Genomic DNA, 19,445 nt, shown 5'->3' on the forward strand with positions numbered 1-19,445 from the left:
TTGGCTGAAGAAAGTCATATACATGGGCCTGGTGGTGAGTAAATACTGTATGTTTTCCAATATTTTCAAAATATTATATATAGGTGGATATATAAACATATTGGAACACTTTAATTTGAAACTTTACTTGAAATGGGTTTTTCAAAACCATCTGAAACCAACAGGAATACATTTTTTTAAATATTTATTCTTTTCTTTATCATGGACACTCATACATCACTGACCTAAGTTTTAAAGAGCATTTGAAGGACTAACCATCAATGGCTGATTGACAGCTGCTGGCCAGACTTTGATGCACCATCTTGACAACTGCACCAAATAATTTTAACAGAGAACTAGCCGCTCATTATAACACAGCACAAACTTTGTCTCTCGCAGCTGTTTAATGGCTCTTTGCTTGTTTTTGTTTTTTTGTTTTTCGCTTTTTTGCCGTAAGGTTATTGCACCTTTATGGCTGATCGGGGGGGTTGGAATAATCCTCGACATCTGTTCGGGGAGTGGGTGGGGGATGCCGACGTTTGCCTTTTATTTACCGGACCGGGCCTCTCGTCTCATCCCCCCAGCTCTGAGGTCGGCATGTTGACTTTTAATGGGAAAACGATAAAGAAGAAGAATCTCAAATGGGCCTCAAGGTCAATGAAGGAGTTTCGCCCCCAGCTATCTTTCTGGCTTGTAAAACAAACATTACTCACAAGCACTGCAGTAAATTAGCACCATGAACCAAAGACTTATTTTATTTTCTTAACCGGACACATTAACTCTTTTAAATGAGCGTTTAGTGAGATAAAGTTTTCTCTTTTTTAATTAGCACAAGAGTTAAGTGCTGCAAAACTTGGTTCATATTTGAGAAGATCTTGTTTATAGCTTATGAAAAATAAAACATAGTAACTCATCTGTAGCATTTTCAGTTTGGCAAACCAGACAAGTGTGTATATGTGTGAGAGTGTTTTTTTTTTTTTTTCATTATGAAGAGGTTCTCTTCCTCTTCTCCATGGTCATATTCCACAGCTTCTTCCTCTCGTCCTTGTCTCTTTCCCTCTGGCCCTGATGACAGGAGGGCAGAACGTTAATCAGAACAACGCTATCTCTCAGACAGCACCTGCAGGCCATCGCCAGCTCTTGCGTTTTCTGTGTGGGCACTGCCAGTCTTGGCACCCTGGTACCTCGAGGGATGGCTCTACTGCCAACTGTGACAGGATTAAAGCATAGACTTACTGACTATAAATATATATTACACCTCCTAAGGGCAACCGAATACCATTGGTTGTTAGGAATCGAGTAGAATTTGGGCTATTATTGATAGGCTTACAGTGCGTAATTAGGTTAGTAAATAAAACCTTGTCAAGCTCAGAATATTGAAATTGATTGTAGTGTGATGGATTCACATTATGCAGACTGCTTGACGTAATGTTCTAGAAAGTAAGCTTATTGATTGACCGTTTTTTTGGGGTGGGGGGGTAAGCCGCTATTGAAGTGATTTCAATGAAAAGCCTTTTGAGTTTTGACTTGTAATGAAGTTAAAGTAGATAACTTGTACGCTGTGATTAATCTGCATGTAACATTAAATTAAAACTGCCAGAAACTAGTTTCAAGAAAACATTGCTCATCACAAATGCTCTTGAACTCAACGCTTTTCTTAAGGCTGTTTATTCCATTTCATCTTCATTTATCCAGAACAATGCGTTAAGATCAGTAAATAATTGGACTCCTTTTTGATAACATCATTTGTGTCCCTCCGCATTTCCTGCTGTCTTTGTATGACAAATGCCCTCAGTCTGAAATGAATGGCTGGCTGTCACAGGTAATCATGAGGTTGCTTGTCAGTACTCGGTCTGCTTTCATTTCCCATGATTAGCTTTGGGAAGGAATGATGGGATACATTTCACTCATCCACTTGTCTCTTTTGTTGGGTGACAGTGATGACTGGGTTAACATCGGTACCAGAAATCGCATCATCTACTGTCATGCTTGTTGTGCGTCCCAAGAAATGATTTCTCTTTTGTTACAGCAATCAAAAAGCCAGAGTAAAGGAGGTTTTCATGTCATTCACGTCTTAATGTAATATAATGTGAGCTTCAGACAATGCAACTGCTTTCACAAAATTTGCTGAACGCAATTTCCGCAGTGCTGTTCTTGATTTCTTCGACATTTGAAATGCTTGTTCTAAGCTTAATGCATGTTTATTTCTGAGTGCACTTTACAATCCATTCATTTCAGTTTATTAATGCGCACGTTAAAAAGCAGTTGATATTCTCTAACAGTAACGCCTACCTGTCTTTCTGTCTTCCGTTTGACAGGAAATTGCAGCATACTTGATAACATTTGAAAAGCATGAGGAATGGTTGACAACATCCCCTAAAACAAGGTAAGAATACCTATCAGTCATTCAACCGTCAGAAATCTCTTTCAGGTTTTATCGGCGTGATGCTCAAATGAAGCCATTAGCTGGAGATTCCCTCGACGGCCCACTTGAGGATCTCCGCTAACTTAAAAGTTGGGTGTTTGATATTGGTGGACATTGATGGCAGTTTCAAAAGGTTTACTTCTTTTAGGAGTTAGCCTGACAGGTAATGGATTATTAATGTGGACTAATAACTGCAAATAGCCTATTAGCAGAGCTCTTAGCTCAATGCTCTGCTCTCATTTCTTTTGCGAGCGCGATGGTAATGTGTTCATATCTAACAGCAAATTAAACGTCCTCTAATAAATGAAGGTGTGAGCTGAAAGCTGTCTAGCTGCTCCGAAGTAGATGGTAGGTGTTGACTGACATTGAAGAGGGAAAAGTGAGCACGCCACGCTTATGCGCGCACGCACCTGAATCAATCTGTCATCTCGGTTTATGGCTGATAACAAGCCTTGGGGTCTGAAGCAGCTTTGGTGAATCTACATGTTCCCAAACCCCACAAGAGTAGGATTTGTGTATTTTTAAATAGACTGACTATACACTTGATTGGCTGGAAGCCAGGCCAACAGTGGTGGATTTGAGGTGTAATGGAGTGGCACTTATCCAGCATCAATGATACTGCTGATGCAGATGGCTAGGAGTTAGATGGGGAAATAGGTTGCCGCTGTGGCCATGCTGGCTGTTTGGCCTGGGACAGCATGAATTTGTACTGTTACTTTAATGTGTAAACTAATTCATAAATAATCAAACCTGTCAAGAACATGTCTAAAATGTGTTACACTGTAAAATCAAATTTTAAAAAAATGCAGAAAGAAATTTTCATTATTGTAATGTAGAGCGGGGAAAAAAAGTATTTATAATATTTTACTTTTACATATGTTGAAGTATTTTTACATCAGTATTCATTTGTTTTTAAAATACCTCCAGTAATTGTTTTCTTGAATTACATAATCTAATGAGAAAAAACATTTTACATTGATGAGACTTCGGGTCAAAAATGTTAAAAATGGCACAGTGTGCATTAAATAAATAAATAAATATGTACGTCAGCTGGTCCTTGTAACCCCGCCCACAGTGATCTCATTGGTTGAAAATTCTGTTCCACATAGTTGTTATATATAAAATATAGCTGATTGCATATTTTGGATAACTTCACTTTCAGTCTAAAAAAAAAAATTAAATCTTGGGACACTTTACACTGATGAGACTTTTAAAAATTGCAGAGTGTGCAGACAAATAAAATAAAATTAAATTAAAAATTAAAAAATTAAAAGAAATAATGATATGTAATATGCAACATTTGTCAGCTGGTCCTTGTAGCCCTGTCCACAGTGATCTCATTGGTTGAAAATTCTGTTCCACATAGTTGATATATATTATATATAGCTGATTATATATTTTGGTTTAGTTCACCTTCAGCGCAAAAAAAAAAAAAAAAAAAAAAAAAAAAAAAAAAAAACATTGGTCAAATACATTAAAAATGGCACAGTGTGCAAAAATACATAAAATAAATTAAAAACTTAAATAATAATATAAAATTAAAAAATAAAAAATAAACAGTAATATGTCTATGATAAGTAATATTCAACATTTTGTCAGCTGGCGATTACAGTTATCTCATTGGTTGAAAACTCTGCATAGTTGTCATAAAAAAATATATAAAAATATATATGTGTGTGTGTGTATATATATATATATTTATATATATATAAACTTGGGGCACAAATCTGTTAAAAATGCAAAACAATAATAATAATAATAATAATAATAATAAAATAATAATAGTAAGAATAATAATAATAAAATAAATAATAATATGTCTCTGATATATAATATACAACAGTAGTAGTCCTGTCCAAAGTGATCTCATTGGTTGAAAAATTCTGTTCCACATTGTTGTTATATATTAAATATAGCTGATTATATATTTTGCATTTTTTTGAAAAAACAAAACAACAACAACAACAACAACAACAAAACAGAACAAAACAAAAAAACATTTACATCGGTGAGACTTTCGGTCAAATGTTGTGCATAGTTGATAAAAATATATGTGTGTATGTATATGTTTGTATGTATATTAACTTGGGGCACAAATCTGTTAAAAATGCAAAAATAAATAAAATAAATACAAAAATTAAATAATACTAATAAAAAAAAAATAAAAAAATAGTAATACGTTTATGATAAGTAATATGCAGCATTTCGTCATCTGGTCTTTGTAGCCCTGTCCACAGTGATCTCATTTGTTGGGTCAAATATGTTAAAAATGGTACAGTGTGGGAAAAAAAAAAAAAAAAAAACTGTACTCTGGAAATATGTTGTATCCCACTTGGTTAGGACAGAGTGTAGGAGTGTCTTCAGTCACCAAGAGTAAAACTCAATCCGCACAGACAGTAGATGCAACCAATCATTACAAAGAGATAAGAGTAGGAAGGTTACTTGAAGGTAGGGGAGATTTTTGGGAAAAACTACATTTAATTTATCCTCCGATGCACAATGTCAGGTCTCTTATGGTGTAATATTTTAAGAAGCTTATAGTGTGGGCACAAACACTGTGTATCAGTGTGTGTACGTGCCAGGGTTTAAGTCTGTGTGTTTCTTCCGTCTGTTTTTCCTAGCCTCAGGTTAAGCCCTCCAGTCTCCTGTTCTATCCAGTTTGTCGAAACAGAACAGTGCTTTCTCCATCTCCCGCCTGCTTCCAGAAGGAAGTCCCACTTCTCTCCCAATTAGAGAGAGCCGATCTTATACTATTAGACAGCTCAGAGTCCCTTCTCCTCAGTGCCAGACACTGGAAACTGCTCACTCTCATGCTTTCCTCCAGTCTGCACGCAGGAAGTGCTGGGCGCCGTCGGCACAGAGTAAAACCAAAGCTGACGAGGGATCCCAGCATCTTTCACGCTTGTTCATAGTATATTAAACACAGTGTCATCTCCCTCTCACTATATATATATCTCAATTTCTGTCTTCCATCCTATAACCGACTAGTCAGTGTGTGAGGCTGACTAATTTATCATGATGTTTGCATGTTATAGACAATCAAATTGCCATTGCATGATCTTCGATTACTGCATCACATTTGCTTTTTGATATAAAAAAGGCAAGAACATCTCCTAAATAAACGCCCCATGATAACTGGGTTGATCGAGGTCAGATGACCCCAAATCCAGCCTAATTATACATGGTCTCCATAAGAAAAATTAGTCAGGCAACAAACTACTTGATTTTGAAAAGATGTAGTTTTGCATATCCCTATTAACAATCCTAATTCATGTGCAAATGGACTTTGAGTACTCCAACTTCCTCCCAATTTTTCTCTCTGCCTGTAAGGGACATTGATAATGGCTGGACATAAAGCAAAAGCCAATTATAAGACATTTCCTTGTGTAATTGCTAGAGATGAGTTGAAGAGCACCCCGTCGGCTTTTTATCTCCAACACAAAAAAATGAGCCCATGAATAAAGTGTACTTCTCTGCGCTCACTCATTACAGGCTCTGCGCTCAGTAATGTGTATTATCACTGGCTAAAAGGAGATTGGGAGGAGCTCTGGTGCACACTGTATGCAGTGGAATGTTGTAACGGCGGTTATGGCACACGCTCAGGGCTTTTTGGATCTAGAATGTTGACCAGACAGTGATCCTTTAAAGACTCTATAAAATCAAAATGAGAGTTTTGTGGCTTGTAGTCAGTGTCTTGCAACTTTAAAGCCGTCAAGTGCAACTCTGAAAGAACTTTTTAGGGAAAAAAAAGAACTTTTACCAGATATACACATTTAAAAAGTATCAAAAAGTGATGAGTCACTTATAAATGGTTGTTTTTATCCTATATATCTATCTATATATATATATATATATATATATAATGAGATTGCCCCTTCTCTTCTAATAGCAGGGTTCTTAAAGGTTTTAATTTAATTTTATTTAGGTTTTTAGATTCATTTTTTAAAGAATGTACACTTCTACAATGTAAAAAAAAAAAGTTGAAAGTTTTATAATATACAAAGTACTTAAAACCTAAAACTAAAATTAATTTTGGATTTGTTTTGGAGTCAAAAGTTTTTGAACACTAAGATTTTTAATGGGTTTTTATTATTATTATTATTATTATTATATTTTTATTTTTTTTTTTTTAAGTCTCTTGCTCACCAAGCCTGCATTTATCTGATCCAAAGCACAGCAAAAACAGTACAATTTTGAAATATTTTTTACTATTTAAAATAACTGTTTTCTATTTAAATGTATTTTAAAATGTAATTTATTCCTGTAATTTCACAGCTGATTTTTATGTTAACAGCTGAGTAGAATTTTTTCAGGTTTCTTTGATGAATACAAAGTTCAGAATAACAACATTTTTGTAACATTATAAATGTCTTTATCATCACTTTTAATACATTTAAAACATCCCTGCAAAATAAAAGTATTAATTTCTAGAATTAAAAATACTGACTCCAAGGTTTTGAATGGTGTAGTGTATAATGTTACAAAAAGCCTTTTTATTTCAGATAAATGCTGATTTTTGGAACTTTCTATTCATCAAAGAATCCTGAAAAAAATTATTCAACTCTTTTAAATATTGATATTAGTAATAATAAGTGTTTCTTGAACAGCAAATCAGCATATTAGGATGATTTCTGAAGGATCATGTGACATGGAAGACTGGAGTAATGATCACAGGAATAAATTACATTTTAAAATATATTAAAATAGAAATCAATTATTTTAAATGTTAAAACTATGTCAAAATTTTACAGTTTTTGCAGTATTTTGGATCAAATAAATGCAGGCTTGGTGAGCAAAAGAGACTTCTTAAAAAAAAAACATTACAAATCTTAAGGTTCAAAGACGTTTTAGAACCAGATGTGATTGTGTATCTCTAAACAGAGCCATGCTAACTAGCAATCCTTGACCCTTCAGTAAACACAAGAAAGAAACGTCATGTTGAGCTATTTAATATGGTCTTTTTAAAGTTTTGCTTATTCATAGAATTCAGTTATAAGCATTCAGTTTTTTTTTTCAAAGTGTACATGAGGGATGGCTTGATGAATATTGTTTATCAGCATGTGGTGGTTTTCATTTAGCGTGGATATTTTAAAAGAGAGGCAGAGGCGGAAAGTGAGAGGCAATTGACAGCTGGGCTTTTTCTGAAAGCTACACTTTTTTTTCCAGTGGTCAAGGCAGGGTGGAGGTTAAGGTTCAAGGGTTATGAGATGGGGGATGTGGTTAAGTGATTTTCTTGCAGTATGTCTACTGCTCCTCCCTCCTCCTTCCCGGTGAAAGCCAACAGGTCTGAGGCGCCAGGCTACAGGAACTGACTCAGCCTCTGGGCAGGCCAGGCTGGAGAGACAAGGGAGGCAGAGGTCAATGGGCCATAGAGAGTGTAATAGCTAAGCAGTAGGCCATGCATGTATGGAGGCGTAGCCCGGGGCTCTGAACACACACACATACGTGCACAGGCGCACACACTCAGACACATACAGTACATAAAGAACAAACATGTGAGAATCGAACCAAGTTTGTGATAAGACAGAAGGAATATTCTATTCGTATTACCAAGAGATCAGCCACTAGAGAGAACCACAACAAACACGCTAAAAAAAAAGACTTGTGCATGATGAAAATGCAGTACAAACACAGGAATAAACTCTGATTAATCTATATATACACTGCCGGTCAAAAGTTTGGAATAATTATGTTTTTTTTTTTTTTCTCTCTTATACTTATCAAGGCTGCACATACTTCATCAAATATACATTAAAAACAGTAATACTGAGAAATATTATTAAAATTTTAAATCAATTTCAATTTTAATATATTTTAAGATGTAATTTATTTTATTATATTAATATTATATATTAAATTTACTCTAGACTTCAGTGTCACATACTTCAGAAATCATTTTTAAATATTTTGATTTGGTGCTCAGTTATTAATGATGGTTCTTATTATCAATGTTGAAAACGTTTTTTGCTGGATAATATTTTTGTAGAAACTGATAGATTTTTTAACATTCACTGATAAATAGAAGGTTCAATAAATTGAACAGCATTTATTTAAAATACTAGAAATGGTAGAAAAAATACTTAAAATTAAAGAACTCTGAAATAGTAGAAATCTTTTGTAAAACATTGTCATTACTGTCATTTATATATATATATATATACATATTAACACTGCTGTTCAAAAGTGTCATCAGTAAGATTTTTAATGTTTTTAAAGAAGTCTCTTATGCTCATCATTTATGAGTTTGAATGATTAAGTTCCATTTATTTGATCAAAAATACAGGGAAAAATAATATAAGGAATATTATTGCAATTAAAAATATCACTTTTCTATTTTACTATACTTTAAAATATTAATTATTTCTGTGATGCAAAGCTGAATTTTTATCAGTCGTCAGCCGAAATAGAAATCTTCTCTAACAATGTCTTTACTATCATTATTTTATCAATTTAACAGATCCTTGCTCAATAAATGTATTAATTTCTTACTAGCAAAAAAAGAAAGAAACAATTACTGACCCTAAACTTTGAATGACAGTGTATATTGTTACGAAACATTTCTATTTTAAATAAATGCAGTTCTTTTAAACGTTTTATTCATCAAAGAATCCTGGAAAAAAGTATATATTAATAAAAAAATATTAAGCATTGATAATAAATCAGCATATTAGAATATTAGAATAATTTCTAATGGATCATGTGACACAGAAGACTGGAGTAATGATCATGAAAATTCATATTTGCATCACAGGAATAAATTCTAATTTAAAGTATATTCAAATAGAAAATTACTATTTTAAATTGCAATAATATTTCACAATATTAATGTTTTTTTCTGTATTTTTAAACAAATAAACACAACCTTGATGAGCAGAAAAGACCTTTAAAAAACATTACAAATCTTATATATATTATTGTAGTGTATGGTTGTTCCCACAAAGATATGAAGCAGCACAACTGTTTTCAACATCGATAATAATTAGAATTGTTCCTTAGGCACCAAAACAGCATATTACTGTAGAATTATTTCTGAAGGATCATGTGACATTGAAGACTTGAGTTATGTCAGAGGAAAATTCAGCTTTGCCATCACAGAAATAAATTATAAATGAAAAAAATATCAATTGTTCCAAACTTTTGACTGGTAGTGCACAAAAAAAGTTCCTCACAGTTATTATGGTTTGCTTAGGTCCAGCGCTGTGTCTTTAAATAATCCAAGGCCGAGCGCTGTGATTGATGCATTTGGTTGCTGTAATGAACATTCCCTTTCAGACAGGAAGTGCAACAATGGTTAAAATCAATAAGACCGCTTGCACGCCGGCCACTGGAACAACACTACAGCTAATTCAGGCCATACCTGTCAAAGCTCAGAAAATCTCCCACAACTCCAGCGCTCCGCACTTTAATTTACACTGGCGGCCACCTCCTTTTCCATTTCTATTAAAAGGAGAGCTCTGCATTAAGTGTTAATGAAAGCCGGAGCCGCCTTGTGATTTAGGTGAGCTCGGCTGAAGCCCCGCAGCGCTGACTGCGTAAAAAGAGCTGGGATTCACTGCTTTTTCAACACACGCACACACAAAATCACACACACACTTACTTTAATGAGAAACTCTTTAGTCTAGACTAGAGAAATAAGATTATTAGCACTGAACATCAGAAGATTGAACATGCTAATACTTGCGTTCCGAGTGTCAGTGAAAATGTAAAAAGAGGACAATCTGTACAAACATCTTAAAGAGGTGTTTCTTTTATAGTTCAGGTGCTTGTATGGTATTTATTATTGCTTCTTTCAATTCACAGTAGGGATCATTGTTAGTAAACACAAGCTAGCTTTGCCTTCAAGTGTCTTTGTTTATAAGCTAATGTGAGATGGAGGTCCTGGATGATTTATAGACAAACTTGCTTTCAAGATCTAGTTCATTAATGTTTGAGGGCGAGCTGAAGCACCTGTCCTTCACTCAGCTTCATGCACTATGCTGGCTGGCCTCAGGTTTACGTCATACGTCTCTGGAAGGAATCCAGCAATACTGTTCTCTCATTATTGCCATCCCACACCTTAGTCCTTGACTGAAAATAGGACAAAGGTACCAGTCCGCCTAGAAATATATTGTTTACAAGATACCCGGTGATAACATGGAGTGCTTTTGAGGAAGAACTAATCACTGGATTTGCAGGGTCATAACATCAGATCTTTTTTTTGTTTGAGAAGCTTAGAAGAAAGCTAACTAGTTATCTATGAGCATTATTGTATATCCAGCTCGGTTTGGGTTTTGAGTTGCTGTATCTCTCGTAAATATCTGCTGACATTGCCTTTGGTGTAGTCTATACATTACCTGTTGTATCCCAGGAGAAAAAATGAAAGTTATATGGGTCTGGAAGAACATTAGGGTGATTAAATACTGGCAAAATTTTCATTTTGAATGAACTATTCTTTTAATGGTAATTTAAGGAGATACTAGTAACCTCAGCTGTCATATTAAACACTAAACGGACAAGATTAGTTTTCAGAACAACGTCTGAGTTGAATTATTAACAGAGAACGTCTTTGATTTAATATGCTGGTCCGAGCACGATTGGGATCTCTGTAATGATTATTAAGATTAAAGTGTGTATTTTGGTTGCATACATCGTGAAACCCATAAAATAAACAAGACTTATATACGCTACCAATCAAAAGTTTTTGAACAGTGAGATTTTTAATGTTTTTTAAAGAAGTCTCTTCTGCTCACCAAGTCTGCATTTATTTTATCCAAAATACAGCAAAAGCTGTAATATTGGGAAACACTTTTGTTATTCAAAAAACTGCTTTCTATTTGAATATATGTTAAAATATAATTTATTTCTGTGATCAAATCTACATTTTCAGCATCATTACTCCAGTTTTCAGTGTCACATGATCCTTCAGAAATCATTCTGATATGCTGATTTGCTGTTCAAGAAACATTTATTGTTCTTATTATTATTATTTAGAATAGATTATTTGATGAATAGAAAGATCAAAGACCAGCATTTATCTGAAAAAGCTTTTGTAACATTATACACTATACCATTATTATTAAGAATTATAGTAATTAATACTTTTATTTAGCAAAGATGCTTTAAAGTGATCAAAAGTAATGATACAGACATTTATAATGTTGGAATTATTTCTATTTCAGATAAATGCTGTTATTCTAAACTTTGTTTTCATCAAAGAAACCTGCAAAAAATCTATTCCGCTGTTTTCAGCATAATAATAATAATAATAATAATAATAAATGTTTTTGAGCAGCAAATCAGAATATTAGAATGATTTCTGAAGGATCATGTGACTGGAGTAATGATGCTAAAAATTCTGGAATAAATCACAGGAATAAATTACATTTTAAAATATATTCAAATAGAAAACAGTTATTTTAAATAGTAAAAATATTTCAATATTTTACAGTTTTTGCTGCACTTTGGATCAAATAAATGCAGGTTTAGTGTTTTTTACTGTTCAAAAACTTTTGACTGGTAGTGTACGTAGCATATTTAGGATATTACACTGCCATTCAAAAGTTTGGGTTCGGTGAGATTTGTTAATGATTTTGAAAATTATGATAATTTAAAATAACCATTTCTGATTTAAATATAGTTTAAAATGTAATTTATTCCTGTGGTGGCAGAGCTAAATTTTCAGCATCCATTACTCCATTATTATTAGTATTATTGTTATTATCAGTGCTGTACAGTTATAAACAATATGTGAACGACTGATTTAGTTATCTTTTTACTTCAGATGGGATATTAGCACAGCTTGAATCACTAACTGTTATTTTACCTAGATAGTTGGCAAAATGGCCTAACTCCATAATGAAGGTGCACCATGCAACACAAAAATGTAACGTTAGTTATGGTGTTCAATAAAGGTCACAACAAAATAAAAAAGACACTGTAGGAAAAAATGTCCCATAAACACAGTTATTCCTATCTGGAAAGGATTAGATTTCTCAGAGGACTCCTGAGTTAGCCAAAAAATGTCAGGTAATTTACTCTGTAATTTTTACAGAGTTTGTGTAAGAAAAACCCAGACTGCATTCGATTCAGATGGGATTAAAATCACAAAGTATGTCTGCCAAACACCAATTTACCTGACCTGCTCAGGGGAGACTAGTCTAGTATTGGGCTTTAATCTCATACGGGTTAGTCTGTGCTTGTGTTTGAATGTCTCTGTAGTGGCTTGTTGTGGATGCAGGAACAATAGAGAAGTTGGGCACAGCTTGCTGATTCTTCTTAAAGTGGCTCTTTTCTGACCTGCAATGACATTGTCGTCTTCCACCCTCATGGTTTCATGCAATACTCTTCTCTTTTTCTGTTTCTCTATTTCTCACTGTTTTGCTGCTCCTCCCTGCTCCCTGTCCCAGCATCCACTCCAGCACAGCTCCCAGCAGAGCACTCCAAAAGACACAGCTTTGATTAAAACCTACAGCAACACCGCCAGTGCAGACGAAGGGCCCAAGCTATGACAACACAAATGGGCACACAGTCCCAGCCACACTAACAGCAAATTGCATTTGTAACAACTCAAGTAAATGAACACACACTCCACAGCAACACTTAAATTAGTACGCTTTCCGTCGGATGTTTTAATTTGTGTGTGAGTGTATTTGTGAGAGTGTGTGTGCCCATTTGTGTTGCCACCTCATCAAGCATCAGTTGAGTGCCACTGTGCTCAACGTGTCTGGAGAATGTGTGTTCAAGGTCTGACCAAGCTCATGTCTGATGCTTTGTAGCACCCATGGGCTGGTGCCTGCAGAGAAGAACGAAAGAGCAGAAAAACATTGCACTTGAACTTTGCAGGCGCGCAATCTCATTGTGTCTACTTAATTTGTATTCTTGCATGACAATCATTTTACCCTCAAATGTCTATGTCATTTTTTATATATAATTTTTTATTATATGTTATTAAACAAACTATTAAAAAATTAAATTAAATTACAGATGAAAATCACAAAGTATGTCTTTTAAACATAAATTTACGAATCTTTAGTCTAATTAGTAATATAATATAATATAATATAATATAATATAATATCTGGCTATGTCCTTAGATATAATGATAATAATAATTATTATTAGTAGTAGTAGTAGTAGTAGTAGTAGTCATAGTAGTAGCAATTATAATAGTTAAATTTCTATTGTAATATAATACATTGAAAATTTTGTAATATAGCAATTTATTATATTAGAAAATTATTATTATTATTATTGTTATTATTATTAGATTTTACACCTATTATTGCTTACAATTAAAACCATTGGGACATAATATGTATATATAATTATATATTTATATATATTATTTATATATAAATTTATATTTTATATTATTAAATAAAATATTAACAAACACAAAGTATGGGCTCTAGTCTACTGGATAGTCTATAATATAATATAATACAATATAATATAATATAATATATAGGTATATCCTTGATATTATTTGATATTTAGAAATGCAAACAAAAAGTAATTCTAATAATAATAATAATTATTATTATTATTATTATTATTTGTATTATTATTATTAGATTCTACACCTATTATTGCTTGCAATGAAAACCATTGGCATATAATTCCCAGATATTATATTACTTATGATATTTATGTATCATTTTATATGATATATTATTAAATAAATTTTTACAAATAAAATAGAAATAAAAGTACAGATTAAATTTCACAAAGTATGTCTGTAAAATACAAATTTACTAATATAATATAATATAATATATGGGTATGTACTTGATATTATTATAATTATTAGTTTTATTATCATAATAAAATATTATTATTAAATTAGTAGTAGTAGTAGTAGCAATTGTACTAGTTATAATACATTTCTAATGCATTGTATTATAATATAATATACTGCAAATTGTATAATATTGCAATTATTATTATTATCATAGTTTTTACACCTATTATTGCTTGCAGTGAAAACCATTTGGACATAATGCCCAGATATTATATTATGCTGTTACACGTTTCAAAAAAAGATATTGGTCTTTTGTGTCTAGAAGCATTTGTGTTCATGTACTTGCATACAGTATGTTTTGAACCAAAATGAAAGAGAGCGACGGATGAAAGCGATGAAGCAGGAAGGCGTTTGAGTCTGAAGGCCACAGATATGTCAGCTCGGCCTATTAGCCAAAACCTCTGTAACCTTCTCCAGGTAGAGTGATTGAAGTTTAGCCAGACTGACGTCAACGCCCCCCATCCATCCACATGCCCTGAGAGGACACAATGCCCCATAAAAGAGCTGCCAAGCCTGGGGCCTGACCAAGGGCAACCATGCCACCCACTGGCCCCCTGGGCAAGAGCCACTCACACCCCGGAGGAAGATGGGAAAATAGAGAAAGCGAGAGAGAAGGGTAAAGAGAACGAGGACAGGGAGGAAGACGGACAAGTCAATTGGAGGAGAAAGAGAGTGGATGAAAAATGGAAAGGGGACAGAGAGTGAAGATGATGGAGGGATAAAGCAGAGGAAAATGGAAACATGTCGATAAGAAGAAAGCGAGTGAGTCAAATGGAGATGGGCTGAGTTATGATGGATGTGGTTTAAAGAAGGGAGGGGACATCACACATTGAGTAAAAAGGAAGGGCGAGAGAGAGAGAGTGCAGAAAAATGCAGAACGTCAGAATGGATTGAGATGGAGACTGACAGACTCGAGTCAGTCACATGGTTTAGGGCCTGTTTATGGAAACATATCCTGGCTAGAAATGAGCATGGGTGGCGTCTCAAGCTTTATGCTTGGTTTATTTTATCTCTTATAGGTATAGGACTCCTATAAAAAAAAGTCTGGCATCGTTTGTTCATCCTCAGGTCGTTACAAACCTGTATGACCTTTTTTCTTCTTTGGTGATTGTGTTTTGTCCGTTTATTGTAAGTCAGCAGGGTCCAATGTTCTTTTGGACCCCACTGACTTTGATTGTATGGACAAAAATAGTTCTGCAGAAGAAATAAAGTCATACAGGTTTGAAACGACATGAGGTTGACCAAATAATGACAGAATTTTTATTTACGGCTGCACTTTCCCTTTAAAATGTCACTTGCAAGCCAATCACAGAGAGGAATAGAGCTTCAGTAGAGATCAGTATAGTCTCTGTTGCTCAGAGATCAAACTGTTGCCCACACAGCAGCCACAGGAAATGCCTCTGCATGCCATTTGTCCATGTGCCAATGGGCAGAGAGCAAAGAGGTTAACCTGAAGAGATTCGGGCACAATTAAAGGAGCGTGACCAAGTGTAAACACTAATGCCGGCAGTGTAGGGGGAGGCTGCAGGAGGAGGCCCACTGAATGAGGGGATGGTTGAATAATTAAGCTGGAAAGAAAAGTTGATGTCAAGCAGGTGTTCAAGGAGAAAGTGTCAGCCAAGCGGGCCGAAATGGGGAGAAGTGCTGCCACTGCAGTGTAATAATAAAGACTTAATTCAATTAGTGCTTCTGCACCGGTGCACAGCACACTGGCGGCCTGTCAGCTCCAAACAGCCCCTGTACTGTTCTTCAGACATGGAAGCACATGCACATACACAATAGCATAGCTAAATGAATATACTCCTCCAGAATCCCCCAGTATCTCTCAATCCTCTGCTCCTCTTGGTTTCATATGCCACTGTCTTAGCTGCCTCAGCCCACCATGTCTGCTTTATCCTTCTCTCTTCGTTGCGTAGTGGTGGGCATCTTCATGTGAAAAGTATCACAAATGTGATCATCTCAGTTCTCCAATACAGCTTTGAGCTTAAATGTGATGCGATCTGGAAAAAAAACCTGTCGGATGTTGCGCTGAAACTTTCAGGAATTTCGAAAAATAGGTAAAATGTCCTTATATAATTTTTTTTATGTCAAAATTAGGTTTTCTTTAAATTATTATTCTATAACATCTTGTCTAGCATCTCTGAAAATATCTTGACAAAATTCACTTGTTTAGTGCAGAAAATTAGCAATTTTTTGCATCAAGCAGAAATGACTGTCTTTCTCTTACAACCACAAAAACAGTTAACCTATCAAAATAAACCACATAACATATTTAATAAAGGTGTATCAATGCACATTCTCCACCAGTCCTGTGTAAACTACAGCAACCACGAATAAACAACAAAAACTGTCCTCTTCAGGGTAACATTAGTCTGTTTGTGTAATGATGAAGTGTAATGCTCTGACAAACAGCTCTCGTTAAACCTGTGAAGTAAAAGCCATCTCACTTTAAACCCGTTTTCTCAAAATTCCATTCCTGAAAATCATAGCTATCAGCCAAATTAAGATAGCCATAACATTTGTTACGTTCAAGCTATGGAGAAAAAGAAAGGGCTTTGGAAAGGGTTTTGGAAAGGGCTTGAACCCACCTAAAAAAGGTCAAATTTCACCATGTGTTGAGTTTTCTGCCCTTTAGAGACTCCTTCTCCTGAGAAGGATTATTATTATTAGTGTTATTGTTAATAATAATAATAAAGAAATGTTTCAGTTTCGGGACAAGTGCTCATTCAACAGCATTTGCAGTTGTACTCCATTTTTGTGCAAAAATCAAGGATATGGTTGAGGCATTGGTTGAAAACAATTACGTTAATTCTCCTGTTTTGTGTATTATTTGATCTGTAAGGGTCTTTAAATCATTTTAAGTTGTAAAATAGGATAAACTCTGCACAGGAAAGGTTAGTAAGCAATGTTTTCATACTAAAAACATGTTTATGTCTTTTATTTTATTTTATTAAAGAAGGGACGAGTGGAAAATTATTAATATTATATGGGTAATCAAACCACAAATGCTGTTGATTAAACTTGTACTGAACATAGAATATTCCTTAAAAGAATTAGTATACTCCTGAATTAAAATTTCCTGATAATTGACTCACCCCCATGTCATCAGTCGAAAAGAAATGTTTTTGTGGAAAACATTCCAAGATTTTTCTTCATGTAGTGGACTTCAGTGGGGATCAACAGATTGAAGGGTTCAATTAGCAATTTCAGTGCATCTTCAAAGGGCTCTACACGATCCCAGCCAAGGAAAAAGGGTCTTATCTAGCAAAACAATCTAAAACAAAAACAAATACTTTTTAAACACAAATGCTCATCTTGCACTAGCTCTGCAATGCATGTCTACGACTTCACGCATTACGTAATCATGTTGGAAAGGTCACACGTGGTTAGTTCTTCATCTGTGTAGTCCTGTTCAAAATGTTCTTCTCCAACTTCGAAATTGTCTGACATCATTGTATTAGCTTTTCACGTTTACTTCCGCTTACGTCACACGTGACCTTTCCAACGTGATTACGTAATGCGCGAAGTCATGAAGTCATGAGCTAGTGCAAGTTGAGCATTTGTGGATAAAAAGTATATACATTTAATTTTTTAGAAAATAACAGCATCAGTAGATAAGAACCTTATTCCTAGGATGGGATCACATTGAGCCTTTTCAAGCTGCATTGAAACTGCAATTTGAACCATTCAACCTATTAATCCCCATTAAAGTCCACTATATGGAGAAAATTCCTGTAATATTTCACTCAAAAACCTTAATTTCTTTTCGACTGAAGATAGAAAGACATTGATGACATGGAGGTAAGTAAATTATCAGGAAATTTTAATTCCGGAGCTAACTAATCCTTTACTTTATATGTATGTATACACAATACAGTTATTTTCAGATAATGGGACCCTTATGGACTCCTGCTGGATGGAAAGTACAGTTTCTGTGGGTGGGTAGAAACAGTGCCCCAGCAGGTTCTCTCCTGGCACAGTCCTGCTCCATCTCCAAGCAGAATGGACGGGAAGCCGGGTGTTGTCTTGGTGTTATGTAAGGAGAAGCATAGAAAAATAGGATCTGGGTATGTTCCAGGGAGCTTCGTGAGTAACCTGCCCCACCACACTTCAGTGCCACACACAGACACCAGTCCCGTTCCATCTGCAGGTCTCCAGCAGGGTGAAGTGGCACAGGAAGAACACAGCGTGCCTGTGTGCGTGACCCTATGTGTATACACAGAGCAACAGGACACACGCATGATGTTATCATTACACAGGTGCACATGTCCTTGGCATGCATGTTTATAAAAAGGACATTTCCTTTGAAGGACATGAATTTACACTTGATTTAAAGGGTCCAAAATTTTTGCCACACCTGCCAATCATGGCTGAATTATATATTACTGTACTCTTTCTGTAACTTTTTAAAAATGTTTGTGTTAGATCCCAGTGAAAATCATGCCACAATAGCACATGTCAGCATTTCTATGTGTGTGGTGCAACCCGCAGGGCCCCCTGTTACAGGTCATTAATCCAAATCCAGAACATATCAGTCTGGCCACGCTGTGAACAGTGTGCTGTCAGTCAGCGAGTCAGAGAGGAGCGATGCTGTGTGTACAGACACAGCCGGAGAGACGTGCCGGAGAGCTCCTGGAATCAATAGCTTATATATAACCCTCATGACAGGCCAAGGCTCTCCTACCACTCACAAGTCACCGGCAGCAGGACAGCATGCTCCAGGAGTGGATGCCATTGATTTAGGGCACGACAGCACCCGGGCCAGTGTTCTACCCGTAGCGTGCGCTCTCCCTCTCCATTTCTCGTTCACTCGTTTCACTTTATCTCCTTCCACAACTGCTTTTGTCTTTAGCAGACACACACACACACATAAGCGTAGAGGCTCACCTCTTGCGATATAAGTGTTGCTTTACATTACTGTCATTCTGTTACATGAAACGTTGAGGACTATAATGTATTCAGCCGCCTTGAGTTCTGACTGCAGGCCATAAAGCTTTTCCCTTCAAATGCTCCATTACAATCTGTGAAAGGACGGGCTTGGAAAGGGACTACCCATAATTAATTTTGCATCACTGAATTAATTGTCTAAAGTGTAAGAAGCCAATTGATAAATTATTCAGCCATTTTTAGTATGTGTGTTTGAAGGGAAGATGGGAGAGGTAAGAGCCATTTCAAATTGGAAAATTAATATTCATAACTTTTTTATGAAGTTAAAAATGGCTATCAATTCAAGGTTTAGAGGCGACTTAATGAACAGCCTGC

At 35.2% G+C, this 19,445-nt stretch overlaps 1 protein-coding gene across 1 annotated transcript in view; it reads left to right on the plus strand.

Annotated features, from left to right (window-relative positions):
* Positions 1-19,445, plus strand: part of camta1a (calmodulin binding transcription activator 1a) — a 409,862-nt gene that overhangs the window by 169,657 nt on the left and 220,760 nt on the right. The window contains 1 exon segment of the mRNA XM_051096020.1: positions 2,298-2,365. Within this exon segment, the coding sequence (XP_050951977.1) occupies positions 2,298-2,365 (68 nt within the window).

This window comes from Labeo rohita, chromosome 23 (genome assembly GCF_022985175.1).
Source record: "Labeo rohita strain BAU-BD-2019 chromosome 23, IGBB_LRoh.1.0, whole genome shotgun sequence".
In the NCBI taxonomy this organism is placed as follows: Eukaryota; Metazoa; Chordata; class Actinopteri; order Cypriniformes; family Cyprinidae; genus Labeo; species Labeo rohita.